General features: G+C 36.7%; 3 protein-coding genes across 5 annotated transcripts; 1 reads left to right on the plus strand and 2 right to left on the minus strand.

Annotated features, from left to right (window-relative positions):
- Nucleotides 1–594: 594 nt before the first annotated feature.
- On the plus strand, nucleotides 595–9,924 carry LOC110372896 (protein disulfide-isomerase A3). The gene is made up of 9 exons (XM_049836250.2): nucleotides 595–861; nucleotides 952–1,160; nucleotides 2,165–2,393; nucleotides 5,497–5,613; nucleotides 5,946–6,078; nucleotides 6,995–7,155; nucleotides 8,656–8,887; nucleotides 9,199–9,336; nucleotides 9,580–9,924. The coding sequence occupies exons 1-9, from the start codon at nucleotides 713–715 to the stop codon at nucleotides 9,682–9,684; spliced, it is 1,473 nt and encodes a 490-aa protein (XP_049692207.2). The 5' UTR covers nucleotides 595–712; the 3' UTR covers nucleotides 9,685–9,924.
- Nucleotides 9,925–10,163: 239 nt separating this feature from the next.
- On the minus strand, nucleotides 10,164–12,380 carry LOC110372897 (adenylate kinase isoenzyme 6 homolog). 2 transcript variants are annotated; one of them, XM_049836251.2, is made up of 4 exons: nucleotides 12,258–12,380; nucleotides 10,969–11,120; nucleotides 10,645–10,790; nucleotides 10,164–10,362 (listed from the first exon to the last, which is right to left on the minus strand). In XM_049836251.2, the coding sequence occupies exons 2-4, from the start codon at nucleotides 11,083–11,085 to the stop codon at nucleotides 10,173–10,175; spliced, it is 453 nt and encodes a 150-aa protein (XP_049692208.1). In that variant the 5' UTR covers nucleotides 11,086–11,120; nucleotides 12,258–12,380; the 3' UTR covers nucleotides 10,164–10,172. The 2 variants fall into 2 exon arrangements, with proteins under 2 accessions (XP_049692208.1, XP_021185590.2); XM_021329915.3 differs by lacking the exon at nucleotides 12,258–12,380 and adding an exon at nucleotides 11,228–11,396.
- Nucleotides 12,381–15,631: 3,251 nt separating this feature from the next.
- Eef1alpha1 (eukaryotic translation elongation factor 1 alpha 1) lies at nucleotides 15,632–18,042 on the minus strand. Of its 2 annotated transcripts, none has more exons than XM_021329969.3 (2): nucleotides 17,887–18,042; nucleotides 15,632–17,259 (listed from the first exon to the last, which is right to left on the minus strand). In XM_021329969.3, exon 2 carries the CDS (start codon nucleotides 17,246–17,248, stop codon nucleotides 15,857–15,859), a length of 1,392 nt encoding a protein of 463 aa, XP_021185644.1. In that variant the 5' UTR covers nucleotides 17,249–17,259; nucleotides 17,887–18,042; the 3' UTR covers nucleotides 15,632–15,856. The 2 variants fall into 2 exon arrangements, with proteins under 2 accessions (XP_021185644.1, XP_021185645.1); XM_021329970.3 differs by having other exon boundaries at nucleotides 17,833–17,974.
- Nucleotides 18,043–18,877: the final 835 nt, after the last annotated feature.

The following is an 18,877-nucleotide window of genomic DNA, read 5'->3' on the forward strand; positions in this document are numbered from 1 at the left end:
ATAGTTTTTCTTGTGCTGAGGATACAAACAATAAAATATCAGTTTGTTAAGATTATTGGTATGAACAAAAATTCTAGAAAACTTGTTTAAATGATTAATTTTAAACAAAAGTTAAAAAAATACAATCACATGAAGATGTGCAATAAATGTATTAAGAAAGGCTAACGTCTTGAAGTAGAGAGCCACTAGAAGGAGAATAATCTCGATTTTACTGTAGTAATTTATTCTTATATTAATTATGTTAATTACTTTTCTTTGTGCCCAATTAAAACAGTACAAAACCCCGCTGTGATTCTATTTAAAGAAACTTTTGATTTTGGGTTTTTGTGTGTTGCTAACGTCCCCACACAGTAGAAATTGTATTTAATGGTAAACTTTGGTTTTGTTGTAAACATTGCATAGCAAATGATAAAATACTTTACCGACATATTAATTACAATAAACATACTGAGTACAATGTTGTAAAATAAGATTTTTCTTATTTAATTATATATTCACTGAAAGATTTCATGCAGACGTTAATTTCTGAACGCAGTGAAAACTGACCAATCAAATTCAGCCAACGCTGTGCCGGCAAGTGTCATCATCGGCATCATACGTGTATTTTTCCGGTCCTTGTCCTCTCTCTCTAGCTCTACATACTTTTCTCAGCTCGAGTTGGACGGCGAAGAATCGCGCACGGTTTTACAAAAGTGCCGATAAAAATTCAAAGATGCTGGGATCACTGAAAATTGTATTATTATTAGGTGTAATTTATTTATGTAGAGCCGCCGAAGAAGATGTGTTGGAGCTTACAGATTCCGACTTTTCGTCGGTGTTAGCTCAACATGACACTGCCCTAGTCATGTTTTACGCACCATGGTGAGTAATTAATGATTTATCGTAACTGTAAACTTATGAATGGCGATTAATGGGTTGGTTGTTTGAATTGCGTGTGTAATTGTTGGTTAGGTGCGGTCATTGTAAGAGATTGAAGCCTGAGTACGCGGTTGCGGCCGGCGTGCTAAAGAACGATGACCCCCCTGTCGCGCTGGCGAAGGTGGACTGTACCGAGGGCGGCAAGAGCACTTGCGAGCAGTTCTCGGTGTCCGGATACCCTACGCTGAAGATCTTCAGAAAGGGAGAGGTCTCACAGGAGTACAATGGCCCCAGGGAGTCAAGTAAGTTCTAGAATACATTATCGATGTTTTTACGTGGCCAACGACTTTTTTATGTTAAGTGTTTCTGTAGGTAGATTATTAATTATTGTTTTAAATACAAAGATGGAATGATATGAAATTACAGAAATATTTTGTTACTAACAATAAGAAGCAGGTGCCAGATTAACTATCACAATCTTTTTACATATCTTTTCTGAAGTTTTTTGAATTTATTGACTGTATACCCACAACTACAAAAATATCTTACTTATAACTGTATTACTAGAGTTTAACAAAAATACCCTCATATTTTTAAATAATTAAAATAAAATTAGCAGATTAAAACTAATTGGGATAAATGCTTATTATTAAAATACAACTTTGAACTTGACCTTCATTCATCAAGCAGAGTTCAGTTAATTCACTGAACACTACTAAACAAATAAATTGCATGAATAGTTTCAACTTGTAATTTTATAAGAAACAGAACCAGTTTATGAATCAGACTAGAAACTTTTTGGTTTATGTGTCCAAAAAGAGGTTGCAATCAAAGATGTTGTTACCACAGATTAATAATAGATGAATTTCCTCTTAAAGCAGGAACGTGATGAACCAAAAAATATAGATGTTGGTATAACTGATAAAACCAGTTATGTATTTTAATTTCCTGTTGTATTGATAATACATCCCACTGATTAGGGATGGTTTTTATTAGAGATAATATTTTATCTTATGCCCATTCAGTATCTGAGTACTGAAAGGATACAGAAAATCTTCCATCTAGTTAGAAGGGAAATTAAAGTTGTAATAGTTTTCTAATCTATAGTAAACTACTTTCATTACTTTTCTTGATTAATTAAGATGGTTTCTTAACAAGTTTGTTGTGATAATGTTATCTTTTTATCACTACACTTAATTTTGTCACTCCATCATTATAAACCTTTTTCATTATCCAGCAAAAGTCATTGACCTATGTTACTTCAATAAATCAATTTCCATACCTAAGTCTATGTTTTCCCCTACAGACGGTATCGTCAAATACATGCGCGCTCAAGTCGGGCCCAGCTCCAAGGAACTCAAGACTGTTGCTGACTACGAAGCATTCCTGAACAAGGAGGAAGTGGTCGTCATTGGCTTCTTCGAGAAGGAGACCGACCTCAAGGGTGACTTCCTCAAGACTGCTGACAAGATGCGTGAAGAGGTCACATTCGGTCACTCTTCTGCCAAGGATGTGCTTGAAAAGGCTGGATACAAGTAAGTCAACCTTTTTTGATATTACCTTTTTCAGAAATTCATTTAAATACTGGCCAGTATTCTAGAAAGGAAATTGTTAAGTAGCCTTTAAATATAATTATGAATTTGAAAGTCATATTTGGAACAAGTATGTATGCAGTAGTGTCCTCATTAAATTTTTATAGTGTTTTGTACTTATGTGAGTACATATAATATTTATGGCATACTGTAAGCCTACGCCATTATTCACGGTATCTGTCGATACCTGGCATGGAAACATGCAACAATTGGTAATTTATGCTGCATTTCCGTCACGACATATGTACACGCATAGGTATATTAATAATATATTTTTAGCACAATATTTAAAAAAAATTAAGAATATAAAGACAATAGGATTTTTTAAAAACTTGGAATCGCCAAGGAAAAGGAATCAATCGTTCACAAATCATCAATTCACTATCAATTTGATATACAAAAGAAATTAACACTTACTTAACAGTTTTACAAATAACGTTTCAAAGTATAAAGTGCTTAAGTTATTTAGACAGCTGCATATTATAAAATTGTGTATGTCTATAATACATATTATGTACACAAGTGTTACCACCCAAGCAATTTTTTTAACTTTTCATGCATTATAGAATTTATTTATGACATTTCAATTGATAACAACACCGATAATATTTGTTATCAACTGTTATGCGAGTTTTACGGACTACTTTAAAATGTTTAACTATTGTTAAACTTTAGTTTAACTGTATTTTAAAGAAACATACATTTTATTTCAATACAGGAAACAGGCATTTTAACTTTATTTAATAGTTAATGCTCAACATTTTATTACGTTAACAAGCCCTCCTCTATGCAACATTACATAAATCAAAATCAAAGGGGAATGATTTTATCATCTAAACAGGACTCGGAACATACCGGTTGAAGCTTTTTTCTGTACCCAGTTAAGCTATGACACATAAAATATTATCCTGAATTGCACTTGCCTACGTTCGAAGTGGCTAACTAATTTCCCTACATGTTATAAAACTTGTATTACTAATTTACCAAATAATGACCCAATAAGAAATCATGTAATTCCCTACAAAACAAGTTTCTAAATCGGAAACAAGCCATCCTTAGTACGTAATTTAAATTAATAAGTGTGAAACTGCGGCAAATTGCATCAATGCCGGTGAAACGGCTGCAAATGATCCTCATCCGTGACTTGACACGTCATGTATTGATATGATCGTGTACATTGTAGACTCCAGTCATAATAATATATGAGCATGCAGACCTGTATAAAACGGAAAATGATATGAAAAGTATAGTGAAAGTATAGTACCTAGTAGCTTTTTCAAAATGAAATGGGTTCAATTTAGATTCAAACTGTTAGGTAGTAAACTGTTCATTCATGTATTGTTCAGTCTGGTATCCGACTCTCTCAACTAAGTTTGTAAATAAGAGGGGCTGAATTTTTCTCATTACAACACAAAATAGGTATCTTCTTTCATGCGGAATGAAAGTACAATTTAAAAATAATCCTTCGTAATGAAAAATCACAATGTTTCAGACACTTAATGGTTCTGAAGAGAAAGCCAAAATAAACTTCGCGTAACATTCCTTTTACGATGTCTTTATAACTTTTACCAGACAACATTTAAAACCACGTGTACGTTTGTGAGTGGCTTCGACAAACTGGTTTACACGTACGAGACAATTTACATTAATTCATTTACTTGTTGATTTCATATCTCGATGTTGCTTGGTATTGATTAATTTATATTGACTTTTTTATATTTATATTTTTCCTAGATAGGTACTGATCATGGTTGTTTTCGTGTATAGCCCATAGAGGTCAAGAATAATAATTTAAAGATTTTTTCTTAAGACACGTTTTCTGGCATCCATGAAAATTTTAATTGAATGCTATCCTATAAGGTTCTTCTTATTTGGTTTGTAACATGACTGTAGCAATTTTTTAAATCTACTTTTTGTTAAAACTACCGCAGTAGATACGTTGCGTGCGGTTATGTAGAAGTAGGAGTAAGTCGATAAAAACGGATTTGTTTTGAAACCGTTCGAATATCACAATTAGCGTGACGAACGATTAACAATTTTGCACGTTTCACGTTAATTTGGAAACGTTAATAAGCTAACTGCCACCTACGTAACTTTATGGCGTTGTTATGCACCAGCCAGCTCTATTCTTAAGGGAAGGCACTATACAATAAGTACGTATTGTATCGTCGCCTTTCAGTAGCTGTCATCGTAATACTATCCTAGGTGTGCATAAGTTCCTCAAAGCGTGTCAGCAAAGTGTTCGAAAGAGTTACCGGGGCACTGGTACATAAAGGCCTTAAGAAGGAACATGGTGGGTTTTAGTCAGTAAGAGTATGACACTCCCTCACGCTGCACCCACAAAGGGAGGGAGGGCAAAACGAAAAAAAAACAGTGTGCAATAGGTTTCCTATTTTTTTATGTTAGTTTGTAATTTACTCAGAATCGGGTGTGTAATAACACTGTTAATGGTCATCATAAAAGCTTAAAAGTTTTATGAATTGTTCCACAGTTTTCTTACTTCATTGGAAGTTTAATGACTTCATTAACTATGGTGATAACACACCAACTTATTTTTCAAACCAAATAGAATGACTTTGTAAAAATATTGAACGCCCCATGCCACGGTCATCGACATTAGAATTTAAACTTTTAGCACCTAATTAGAGATATTGATTCACATACTGGATTTTCCAAAAACCTACATGAAAATGTCATAGTCGGTCTAAAAGCCTTGCTGACAGCATTACAGTTGCGTAGTCATGTATTTAGTTAAGTTACAATTTATGTACTATATGAAACAACCCAAACCCAAATTAACTATTTGTTTCATCATCAGCATATTCCTTTTTTACACGTCTTATATTTTAAACATTCCGCAAAGGACTCCCCGAATCCGATATCATTAGGGCCTTAATTAGACGCATCTTAGTAGGCACTAGTAAGACAGAGCATCAATTTACTTCCATACCAGAATGTTTCCAAACTTAACTTTCCTTACTAAATATAGTAGTACATTATAAACCACTTGAAATGTTAATTACATAGTTTATTTATTTCGAAACAGGAACGACGTGGTATTGTTCCGTCCCAAACGCCTGCAGAACAAGTTCGAAGACTCGTCCGTCGTGCACAGCGGAGACACCGAGAAGTACTCGCTCAAGGCTTTCATCAAGGAGAACTTGTAAGTGTTTACTGTGTTTATTGTTTATGGTACAGTAATATGATGTTGGTTCTTGTTTTGAAGATGCTTGCCTCATGCAACCTTATTTGAGGTCGCTTCTCTGCATCCAAAACTAGTCATCTGATTCGGCTTACCCGATACCGAGCAATTGGTGAACTTAGCCAAAATAGATTATGAGATTTTGGAACCCTGATATTTTACCACGCACATGTCATTGTCGATGTAATATGTAGGCACTAGATGGATATGACAACAACAAAAAAATTCAGAGTAAAAAAAGAGCGTCCAAGTACATTCTAAAGCCGTGAATAACCGTAAATATATTTCCTCAGCCACGGTCTGGTGGGCATCCGTCAAAAGGACAACATGCGTGACTTCACCGACCCCTTGGTTGTCGCGTACTACGATGTCGACTACATCAAGAACCCCAAGGGCACCAACTACTGGAGGAACCGTGTGCTCAAGGTACGTGTTTTTTTATACATACTAATATAATAAAGGGGAAACTTTTTTTGTTTGTGCCGTCGTTTGTAACCTAAAGGCTCCGAAACTACTGGACTGATTTGATAAATGATTTCACTGTTGGAAAGCTCCCGAGTAACATATTTTACCTAGGTTCCGGCCAAAGTTCCCCCGGGACGCACGGAGCCTAGAATGACTGAACTGGTCATCAGTATGTATAGTAATGTCGATATACATAATACTTTATTTAGTCCCGTTGGGATTGGCGTGCCGGTACACATTTAGTCATCCTAATATTTAGAAAATATAATATATATACCTTCATACGCACTTCACATTTAGATATTTGCATAGCAATAAAAAACTTACATTTTAAACAAGAAACTTTGTGAATTAAGTTCAATAAAACATTTAATCAGGTGTACCAATTTCATGGTTTACTAGCTATGAGTTCGATACGGTGGTTTTTTCAGAATAGTTTAGCTTTGAAGTACCTAGTTGTAAAATAAGGGGTACAAATCTTTATATTGTACCATAGTTAGGCAAAACAAATAATAATATTATATCGTCTCATGAAAACAAAACGAAAACTTAGGCAGAGCTTGAGCTTGCCTCTCTCACATATTTCTCATATCAGTTTTGTCCCATTTCTTTTGTTTGGATCAAGTGTCAAAACGATAAATGTTTAAACAATATATAAAAAAAATACATATAACCACCTGTTATACAGTTTTATAAATATCGAGCTGTTCCCCGTGCCTAATTCTTTATAGCCTATTTTACTCTGGGATAGTCCTATCTTCTAAACAGTGTAAGAATTTTTCAAATAGTTTCAATAATTTCGGAGACATTATTACGGTATATTAGTATAGATTTTGACCCCCCTGCTAACTAACTAACCCACCATTTTCCCCCACAGGTCGCCAAGGAACTGTCCGAGGTTAACTTCGCAGTGAGTGACAAGGACGACTTCACCCATGAACTGAACGAGTACGGCATTGATTACGCTAAGGGTGACAAACCCGTCGTCGCTGGCCGTGATGCTGATGGCAACAAGTTTGTCATGTCTACTGAGTTCAGGTAAATGTTCGAAGAAAAATTTCATCATCTGTTTAGACTTTTCCAAGTATATTGGGGTCAGCTTCCTAGTGTAAAGGGATGCAACTGAGTACCAGTGTTAAACATGGACCAACTGTCCTATTTGACCTCCACAATACACTCCGCTCCACCAGAGCAACCCCTAATAAGATTGAAAGTAAAGTAAAATAAACAAGCAATGCTATCACTGTATGTGGTTGGGTCATTTGATATAAGAGTTCATTTATATGTATTCAAGAATATGAACTGTTTTGAAAGGAACATGGAAAGTGTACAGAGAATATTGCAATTACAAATATTAAAAGTAAATTTAGTTTTATGCTGAAAATAACTCTCGATCTCTCGCGGTGCACTCTATATCAGAAGGAGATTTAAATATTATTTAAACAAAGGTCTGAATGTGACTGTCTGCTTGTCTTGGATAAAATATGGAAAAACCAGTATACCAGAATATAAATTAAATGGGTTTAATATTTGTCTGGAAAATAAGGTAGGCCGAAAAGCCAGATTTGTCCGGAAAAATCTGCATGATAGTACGCCTACACGCGAAACGTAACATTTTAAAAATAACTCACAACCGCATGCATGTACGACTATTTTGCATTCTTACTCCACAAACGCAATGTGTATGATTAAAAACGTGCGTAAGAATACATAAAGCTATAAAAATGGCTTTCTTTATCAGTAGTCAAGTCGATAGTGCTGTAACTACTATCGCTAAGCAATTAATATTCATTATGACTGTCTTTACTAATGTCTATTACACTTAACCAGAAAGGATTGACCTATATGTATACATATAGCAAAAAACCTGAGAAATACTCGAAAGTTCAAACAATTAATCTCGTTTTTAGCAACTTAATCAACAATCCTTAATTAATTGACTAAACTTGGAATCGAGCCAAAATTCAAAAATAACATGGCCACACAGTGCATAAACACTTGAAATATAAGATGTGCATAATTCCAATGTTTATGGAACTGAATATTTTTATGGTCACGTTATCGTCGGCCGTTGTTTCGTGCGATTGTTTCACGCCCCGTTAACTTTGAAAAGCATAACTTGAAAAATGATAAGCAGGCGACCTACTGCTCCTTTTAAACTGTGTTGATTGACTTTCGAACATCTGAATACAATGGGGACAGGAAGTTAATGTAATTCCCGCTTGTTGAACGGATTATGCACGGTTTTATAATTTTGAAATGTGTGTAGTCTCAATCTAATCATTCAAGTTCATATAAAACGTAATCAATGCCCATATTGATTTTGCCACAAAGCACTGCAGTATGAAAGTAATATAAAATGAAATCGATCATAGTGATACGATCTTTAGATGAGTTCTTTCTCCTTTTATAATTAGTTGGCGACTGAAAGTTATACACAAAACAACAAGCAAAAAAATCTTGATTACTTGCTACACCATCCAGTAACACATAAATTACTTCACAATGCATCCTAACACGTTAATCAACATCTTACAGCATTGAGAACCTGTCGGCCTTCACAAAGGACTTGCTTGACGGCAAACTGGAGCCATTCGTCAAGTCTGAAGCCGTTCCTGAGAGCAACGATGGCCCAGTCAAGGTTGCTGTGGGCAAGAACTTCAAGGAACTGGTGACTGACAGCGGAAAGGATGCTCTGATTGAGTTCTACGCTCCCTGGTGCGGACACTGCCAGAAACTCGCTCCCGTGTGGGAGGAACTTGGTGACAAGGTGAGCTGTCATGAGTATTCGTAATAAAAAAATACAGTTCCTGATTTGGAAGTAATAATTGTATGAATCATTATTAGTTATTCTCAAAAACTATGATGTTTGTTACTTCTGTGAAATGTTATTCGTAAAAATTCTTGTCAGTGACGTGACTAAGTGTAATACTCATGTTTTTGCACATGAAACAACTCATGAATCAAATCATAGCTGGTCAAATGTCAAAATAGCATTATTATTTGCAACAATTTCTCTATGACTATTGGATTAAATAACTTCTGTTCTATCAAAATCTTAAAATCAATTTGCGTTAACAGCTGAAGAACGAGGCCGTAGACATCGTGAAGATCGACGCGACCGCCAACGACTGGCCCAAGTCACAGTACGACGTGTCCGGCTTCCCCACCATCTACTGGAAACCCGCTGACAACACCAAGAAACCCGTCAGATACAATGTAAGTTTATAAGATGAAATAATCTTTTTGAGCACTCATATTCAAATAATTATAGCCTTTTGAATTCGTGCCTATTGCCTGTTGTTTGATGAGATGGTTTGTTTTTTCCTTATGCTTGCTTTAAAGTAAAGCAAACATAATACTCCAAAGAAATGAGAAGTCCAGTTATGTTAACCCCAAATTGATATCTGAAGAAATCTTCAATGTGTATGCATCTCTAAATAATCTCAATTATATTTGCAGGGTGGCCGCGCTCTCGAAGACTTCGTGAAGTACGTCGCGGAACAGGCGTCCAGCGAGCTTCAGGGCTGGGACAGAAAGGGCAAGCCCAAGAAGGAAGAGCTCTAAACAGTTGTGATGTAAAACTTTCCATGAAAGATCTGTGTGCGAGTGGAGCGTGAATGTGTGAGTGACCGTTCAACCACTGACATGTCAACTTGTCATATCCACCCAGTTGTCAACGATCATCCAAGTTAGACGTGTTGGTTTTATAAATCTATTTTAGATTGATCTAAATACAGTAATTTTGAATGCATTTCTTTATATAGTGTCGGTGGAATTAACAAATAAATTAGGTTGTATTTATAAGTTTTGTGGTTTTATTTTTACCTGAATCATCATGTTTTACCCCTACATCACACTCTGCCTTCATTATGATTACCATGGTGGGTAAATTATCAATAAATTTTGAGTCCTATGCAGGTCCTAAAGATTATAAAGAGTTACGACTATACACTAGTAACACTTTTTTAGGAAAGCTTATTTTAAGAAAGTTCTATGTCCATCAGACAACATTACATTTATAACAAGAAATCAAACCAAGCAAATAATATAAACTATATATTTTCCTCTTTCCACCTTTCTATCCACTCTACAATAGTCTGAACATTTTGTTGCAACTGATCCTCTGTGTCATTCTGTAGCTGCGTCACTATTTCTGGCTTGTATGAAGACTGAGCCTCCTCCAATAGTGTTTCAAATATCTCGCACTGGACGTTATCTTCTAGCTTCTTGCCTGTGTAGCCTCTACAAATAATAAATTAAAAGTTTATATAAAAACGTATGTGTAATAAATTGAAGCATATTATGTATGTATTCTCCATATTGGTTAGGCACATAGCAAGAGGAAAATAATATGAATAGGACTTTTTATACAAACTACTGCCTAAAAATGATTCAATTGATTAGGAATGTTTAAAATGAGTTTTTAAATAGGAAGTTTTATCAAGATCTTCAGATAAGTGCCTACTCAAATGAAGTATAGTAAGAGACGAATATTAATGTACCTACTAAAAAATATACACTAACCTGGCTGTAAGTCTATCAAACAGTGTTGTGTTGTTTGTTCTGATGACAAACACACCATCAAACCATCGCTCTGGGAAGAAGTCACAGCCGTGGTAGTCAACTATATTACCACCTTTGGCCATCATACCTTCCATGATATCCAGTAGCTGGAAAAATTTAGGATATATAGTTTACTTGTAAAACAAGTTATTTCATTTTTAAGAGGCAAAACAGCTGTGGACTTAGAATTACTCTAGAAAAAACTTAGTTGGGGATTTTAAGACCATAAAATATTCAACGGTGAGTGTGTATAATGGTAATCGGGTGGGATGTAATAAAATTTACCTTATCCTCGTTCAAGAATGGGCACTGATACTCCGGATCATACTCATCTAAACAACTGTATTCTTCAGCTAACTTAGAAACTTCGCGCCAAGTGAATTTCGTCCTGTCAGCCAGCATGCGCGACAAGGTGGACTTACCTACTCCAGGTGTACCTACAAAGTATTAAAATTAAATTATTTAAGTTCACAAACTAAGTAATAAATATCGTAACCCACACACGTGGGTTAATTTTACAAATCAAAGATACTATTGAATTTACCTGTAATCAATATGTTAGGTACGCTTCTCGTGGTATTAGCCATGTTCACTTATCCTATTCAAACTGATATTTTCGGAAACAATATATCTATTTATTATTTTTTGCTCTTAAATTCTAAAAAATAAGGAGCACAAACTCCGGTTTGTTTTGACAATTTTAATAAGTTGTCAATGTCAAACGCCCACATTTCTTTTATAATGTCGTAACCACACATATGCTGTAGTAGAGGTGAGACAGTAGCAATCACAATCGAGATTTTGTTTTACGGTTTCCAATGATCAGTATGAGCACATTTAATTTTTGTTCTTCAGTCGGAAATATTATAAGACTTACGCTTACGTATTTAAGAAAATTAAAAACAAAGCATGTAAAGTTTACTGTGACATATGCTACAAAACTAAACATTTATGAAATTATGGGGTTGGAACGCTCTGTGACGTAACCAACATAACCTCAAAATTTCTGCGAAAAATAATTAAAATGAAGTTTTGTTTTTATTTACTCCATCAGATCTGTTTCTGTAACTAAATTATGATCCGCATTTATAAACCCAAAGGGATCACAAAAGGCCAGATAGCTTTAGTGACAGTACTGGGAGTATTTAGTGGAATATACATCTGGAGGCCCCTATTTGACGAGTACTACAAGAAGCCCAAGATTGAGCCAGCAGTTATTGGCGAAGATAAATAATGGAACACGTTAAAAGATGGTTTAAAACCTCCAGCCCTCTTATGAAGATGTTGATGGCCATATCCTTAACATCAGGAATGGTAGTTATACATAGGACTTATTACGCTCCTTACGTTAGACGTCAAAGGTACAGGCAAGCAGAAGAGTGGGCTAACATGATAATGGAGCAGGAGGAAGCTGGAGAAGGCGGCTCTAACAATATATCTTATTAGCTATTAAATGATGTAAATAGTACCTAGAATAAAAAGTTAAATAATTTTGAGTTTTAGTCATTTTTATTCACCCTAATTAAATTCTTAACCCCTATTTAATCCACTACATAAAGAGGTAAGCTACTTACAAAGCGCCGGGCCGTGCGCTTATTCTAGTCACGGACTGTCCAGTGTCCGTTTTTGCCAAACGGTTGAACTCCTGCCTACAACCTATTCTGAAGGCATGCAGGCAGGTGATCTATGTATGAAGGAACTTGGCTTCCTATTGCCATTTGTTTGACATTGATAAGAATTTTACCGATAACTTTTTCCTCATATCGGCTAAGTGCCTACTTATAGGGTTTTTTTCCTAAGAGGGTCAGCAATAGTTAGTTACCTACCTATAAATTTTTGAGAAGATATTCAAATTTATAGAAATCTAAACATTTTTCCAGATGCATTACCTAACATGAGGTAAGTTCAAGCGCAGTCTTACCCTTGATCTTTATCCAGGGGTACGTCTGTGTACGTATCTATAGGTAGGTACAGAAAAATCAGAACATTAATAAACTATATGTTTTATCAATCCATAAAATAACAGACTTAAATATAAAAAAAAATACAACGAGAAATCGCACGACGAATTGATCGACACGTGGTTTGCACTTCGAGTAAGGCGTTTTATTATATCCCATTTTTCCTATAACCACATGTAAGTAATTAGTATGAGAGCATGCGAATCCCAAAATCTTTATCCTATTAGCAAAGTACCTATACCTTAACCCTTTCAAGGTAAAATGCCTGAACCGATTAAGATGAAATTTTAATTTGATTTAGAGGTACTTATTAAACGCTGGAGACAGTCGAGTTTAATCCAATTTCGCAATGTTCCCCTAGGCCACCGGAATCAGATTCCATTATTATCATGCGTTGGCTTTCCAGGAATAATATTGTGCCGTTGTTGCCGATTACTTGGAAGTCCCACTTGGAGCTCTTCCGAATTTCCAATTGCGAATATGTTACGCGACTGCCGCAATGGCCATGTGAGTAAGTTAATATTGGCGTAGCTTTATAATTTACATAATATACTACATATAGCAACCGCGCCTCTAATTTTTAAGGTCGCGGTCATCTACCTGCTATCGAACCATTATATCGCCAACCGTGTGAAAGGGCAATGACCCTCTAGATTAGACGGGGACTTAGGAATAACATTATTGATCCCGTTGAACACTACATATTTACTCACCTCACTCTGATTTCTTAGTATGAAACTATAAAGGAACCTACACCACGTTGCAATTTCCGATCCTCTTATCAAAATTCAATGTTGTGTAACACAACTGAAAGACATGCCTATTTAATTAAGTAAGTGACTAATATATTTGTTTGCTGTCCTATTGCACAATTTGTTTGCCTATAAAATTGTAAGCAGAAAATATTCTTAAAATTTAAGAAAACCAAGTAGACTGCGTAGACAGATATGAGATTACAATCAATTATGTTGTTAGGATTTACACAAGCTCAGCTCATCAATGACCTAAACTATGTGCGTGGGATTACAGCAGAACCCACGGACTACTCATCTTATACAGCCTGAAATTTTCCAGGGCATTATATTAGACACCATGACCTTTTCATTCAGCTTTCATTTACCAACCCACTCAATCTGTCCCCGTCACAGACATCTCTTATAAACGGGATTTAGTTTAGTACCTACTCCTGCAAATTAACATTTGCACGACAGACTATCCATGCAAGTAACTATTTTAGAATTGTTACCTAGTAAAAATTTAACCAATACTTCGTAAGGGTCGTATAACGACGGATTTGGGTATTGCTTTAACTATACTAGCAGGCACGTTGTGAGCAATGTGTCGCCACGTGAGATCAGAAGAGCTAGACTTCAAGACACGTGTTCATGACGTTTACGCACAACATTATTGCAAGAAAATTGAAATGTACTGAAATATTTATTGCACAAATAACTACCTACTTTGATCAATCATTAGAATAATTACAAAATCAATCTTAATTTCGGTATAGGTACCTACTATAGTAAGCTAGTAACATTCACAACAAAGGTAGTCACTCGCATACATAGCTAATTCTTGTAAATATGACGCACTTTACATACTTGGTCGTGACGTAGATACATATTGAGGTGATTCACCTCAACTGATGTTTTCAGAAATTAGAATAGGTCAGAGATTTTATACATGTACTTAGTGTAGGTATCTACCTAAGTCTACCATCTAATCTAAGATAAAGTTAACAGTGGAAACCCTAGTCACTAGGCATTGTTTTATCACTGCCACCCAGGTAGGTAACTAATACTGTGGCTATTTCTTGAGTTCGCTATTTGCAATCGTACAAACGATTAAAAGTAAGAGCAAATAAAAAAGCTGTAGTTAACTTTACGGCAAGGCTTGCGCTAATTCGAGTGATGAATGAGTGACTCACTACCACTACTGGCTCTTTTCAATAGAAGGTACCTAGGTAGTTACCTATGCATCTGGATCATTTAAGTTATTCGTGTGATTCGAAATAAGATTCACAAGAAATATTTCACCTAGGTACATGCACATACCTTATGAGATGCATATTGCATGCATAATCATGCATTAAATGTCATAATCAATCTAATCCTCAAAAAATACTTACCTATCTCTTTATAACGTGAACTTAACACGGTACCTTCGTTAATATTATAAAAATGCAGTTATATTTACTCAAGCACATTTAACCTTTTCACCGCCACGCCATATCGGTATTCCTATGCCCTGTACGCCAAGCCCGAAAATCTTAATTAAATATCCACTAAAAAATACATAAAAGTAATGATTTAATAGGTTTATTTTGTATTTTTCTGCGACCTGTTTTTTGTCGAGTATAGCCGTCGTTGGCGCACAGGGCACGCTTGCTCATGTCGGCTATAGCCGACATTGGCGTTCAAAAGGTAATAGGTGTCAAAACTTAAAATACCTAGAATCAGTTTATTAGATTATAGTGCATAGGTATCTATGTGATCTAAATCTTGTCACGTGAAGTACCTACATGTTTTTGAAACGATAGTTTCATTTGTAGGCTACTTAGGTATATTAGGGAGGGTAGAGGAACAGAATTAGTTCCTCTAAGTCTACTTAGATAGGGACCTAATTTACCTACCATGAACAAAGAATTAGGAATCTACCTATTTGAAAAACAAAATTCTATTAGACTGCTTTAGATTGCAAGTCCTCATAATAGCCAGTCTATTTATACCATGAAGTTTTAGATGCTTTGACGAGGCAACTTGTCCTCACTTTTCCTGTTTTCAGAAATAGTTCAGAGTTCGTTAACCTCATGATTTTGGAAGCACACGAGTGGCTAAGTCACACTTCTCAATTTGCTATTGAACCATTTATTTGATAAACTATCTAGGATGAACTGCTGTGCTTATTGTGTATTAAATTATAGCACTTGTCACCTTGTATTTGTTTTAATTGTTCAGATTAAAAGGGTATAAAATAAAAAATAAAGATTTTTACTGGAGGCTACCTTTATTCTATGAATTTACACATTAGTTTGCAGTTATAACAAAATAGTTCAGATATAACCTTATATAAATTATAAAATAATGTTACAGTATAAGCCTTGTAAAAAATATAGAAAAGGAATGAGTTTGTAGCCCTTCTTTCCTTCGGAACACCTTGCGGTGAATGAAGTATCGCAGTTGAATGAAAAATTGTGCTGTTAACAGCGCTAGCTACTTCTTGCCCTTGGTGGCCTTCTCGGCGGCTTTGGTCACCTTACCGCCACCAACTTCCTTGAAGTTCACTGCCTTGATGACACCCACAGCGACCGTCTGCCTCATGTCACGCACGGCGAAACGACCAAGGGGAGGGAATTCCTGGAAGGACTCAACACACAGAGGCTTGGAGGGAACCAGGTTGACGATGGCGGCGTCACCGGACTTGATGGACTTAGGGTTGTCCTCAGTGGATTTACCAGTACGACGGTCAACCTTCTCTTTGATTTCGGCGAACTTGCAGGCAATGTGAGCTGTGTGGCAATCCAACACGGGTGTGTATCCGTTTGAGATTTGACCGGGGTGGTTGAGCACGATGACCTGTGCTGTGAAGTCGGCGGCGCCCTTGGGTGGGTTGTTCTTGGAGTCACCAGCGACGTAACCACGACGCAACTCCTTGACGGAGACGTTCTTTACGTTGAAACCAACGTTGTCACCGGGTACGGCCTCCTGGAGAGCTTCGTGGTGCATCTCCACGGACTTGACTTCAGTGGTGATGTTGGCGGGGGCGAAGACGACAATGGTACCAGGCTTCAGGATACCAGTTTCGACTCTGCCTACGGGCACCGTACCGATACCACCGATTTTGTATACGTCCTGGAGGGGAAGACGCAGGGCCTTGTCTGTGGGACGAGCAGGGGGCAGGATGGCGTCGAGGGCCTCAATGAGGCATTTACCTTCAGCCTTACCCTCCTTGCGCTCGACGTTCCATCCCTTGAACCAGGGCATTTTGGTTGACGCCTCCAACATGTTGTCTCCGTGCCAGCCAGAAATGGGTACGAAAGCGACGGCAGCTGGGTTGTAACCGATCTTCTTGATGTAGGAAGATACTTCCTTCTTGATTTCCTCGAAACGGGATTCACTGTATGGGGGCTCAGTGGAGTCCATTTTGTTGACGCCCACAATCAGCTGCTTGACTCCGAGGGTGAAGGCGAGCAGAGCGTGCTCACGGGTCTGTCCGTTCTTGGAGATACCAGCCTCGAACTCACCAGTACCGGCGGCGACGATGAGCACGGCGCAGTCAGCCTGGGAGGTACCAGTGATCATGTTCTTGATGAAATCTCTGTGTCCGGGAGCGTCGATGATGGTGACATAGTATTTGGCGGTTTCGAACTTCCACAGAGCAATATCGATGGTGATACCACGTTCACGCTCGGCCTTCAGTTTGTCCAATACCCAGGCGTATTTGAAGGAACCCTTACCCATTTCCTGGGCCTCCTTCTCGAACTTCTCGATGGTACGTTTGTCGATACCACCGCATTTGTAGATCAAGTGACCGGTGGTTGTGGACTTGCCGGAGTCGACGTGTCCAATGACGACAATGTTAATGTGAATCTTTTCCTTGCCCATTTTTGGTTAGTCTAGAACAAAACAAAAGAAACTTGTTAAAAGACAGTTATTGTTAAAAAAATTGCAAGGGGTAGAGTGATGCGAGCCGGCATCTGCAAGGTCGCAACCTCATGTATCGCGCGGCCGGCAATATGGCGGCCGCATGGCCGCCTCGCCCTATCTTGACATTTCACAATGGATGTCAGCCATTACGGCGAATGCAAGAAAATTAATGATTTATAGTTACTGCGTGGACTTCATAAACTGGGGATTGTGTTGTATTTGAGGGTACAAACTTACAACAATTTAGAGAAAAGAGAAAACAAGTGTGTTTCAACCACGTGGTGGCTAGCCGGTCGGTGAACAAGTGTGACGCGTAAGCAAACGAGAATCATGTTAAATTCGACATTTGAATTAAATAGAGAATGATAAGCTAAACAAATGCAATAATTAAATCATTTCACAAGTTAACGTCACCATAAGGTGGATGTAAAACGTGTAATCTGAAAGATTAAAATTGCACCACATTATAGATTTGAGATAATTACTGTGAAATGGAGAGATTACTGCGAATATAATTGGGGAACACAATCGTTTATGCTTACGGTAAACTAATAACACTTAAAACACTGCACTAAACAATTTCTTCTGACACTCACCACGGATTACAATCCACGTGTAATATCCGAGATAGACTCCAACAGAATGGACGAGAAATGGTTGTTCTTTCAGCTGGCTGGAATCGGAGGAGTCACTTCCGGTTGTTAGTGTTGTCACTCTTCAGTATATTATTACCCTTTTTTAAATAATCTTCATTTATTAATAATTGTTATCGCAAAGCAATGAATATAAATGTATATTAATTCATATTATGCTCCTTAAAAGTCATATGACGCTTATGTAGTAAAAGCAAAAGCATGTGAGTGTATGTAACAACTTGTTTGTTAATTCTACACTCTCAGGAATAATAAAACTTACCTATCTAAAACAAAATACATGCTACTTTTTATATAGTTCACTTAGGAACCGGGTTAAACTGCTGGCGGAAGATGGTTTACTGCCGCACCGGAGGGGTACCGAAGGGCAGATCGACCTAGTATTGTCAACAACTGTTATTAAATAAGAGAATCCTCTTTTAATTTGATGAAGAAAATCCATATAGGGATGCCAGTTAGGTATCTTTAGCAAGATACTAGCGACCCACTCCGGCTTCGCTCGGGATATATGTTATACACATAAACCTTCCTCTTTAATCACTCTATTAAAAAAAAACCGCATGAAAATTGGTTGCGCAGTTTTGAAGATTTAAACGTGCAACGGGACAAAGGGACAGGAAAAGCGACTTTTTATACTATGTTGTAGTGATAACTTAAAATAATAGTTTAAAAAAACTAAAAAACACGCTTTTTATAGAAAAACGAACTAAAAAATAGGAAATAAATTTTAATGAATTTAAATTAAGAAAACAGTGTTAAAAATTTCAATGAATATAAATTAATAATAGTGTGAATACAAAAAAAATATTAAAAAAAAAGCGTGGGGTGCATGGTGTCAATAGTCATAAATATTTTATTGACAGATATGAGTACAGTGATTTTCATTTCGATAATATCTTAAAAAGCACCCCACGCTTTTTTTAAATATTTTTTT

Source organism: Helicoverpa armigera, chromosome 3, assembly GCF_030705265.1.
Source record: "Helicoverpa armigera isolate CAAS_96S chromosome 3, ASM3070526v1, whole genome shotgun sequence".
NCBI lineage: Eukaryota > Metazoa > Arthropoda > Insecta > Lepidoptera > Noctuidae > Helicoverpa > Helicoverpa armigera.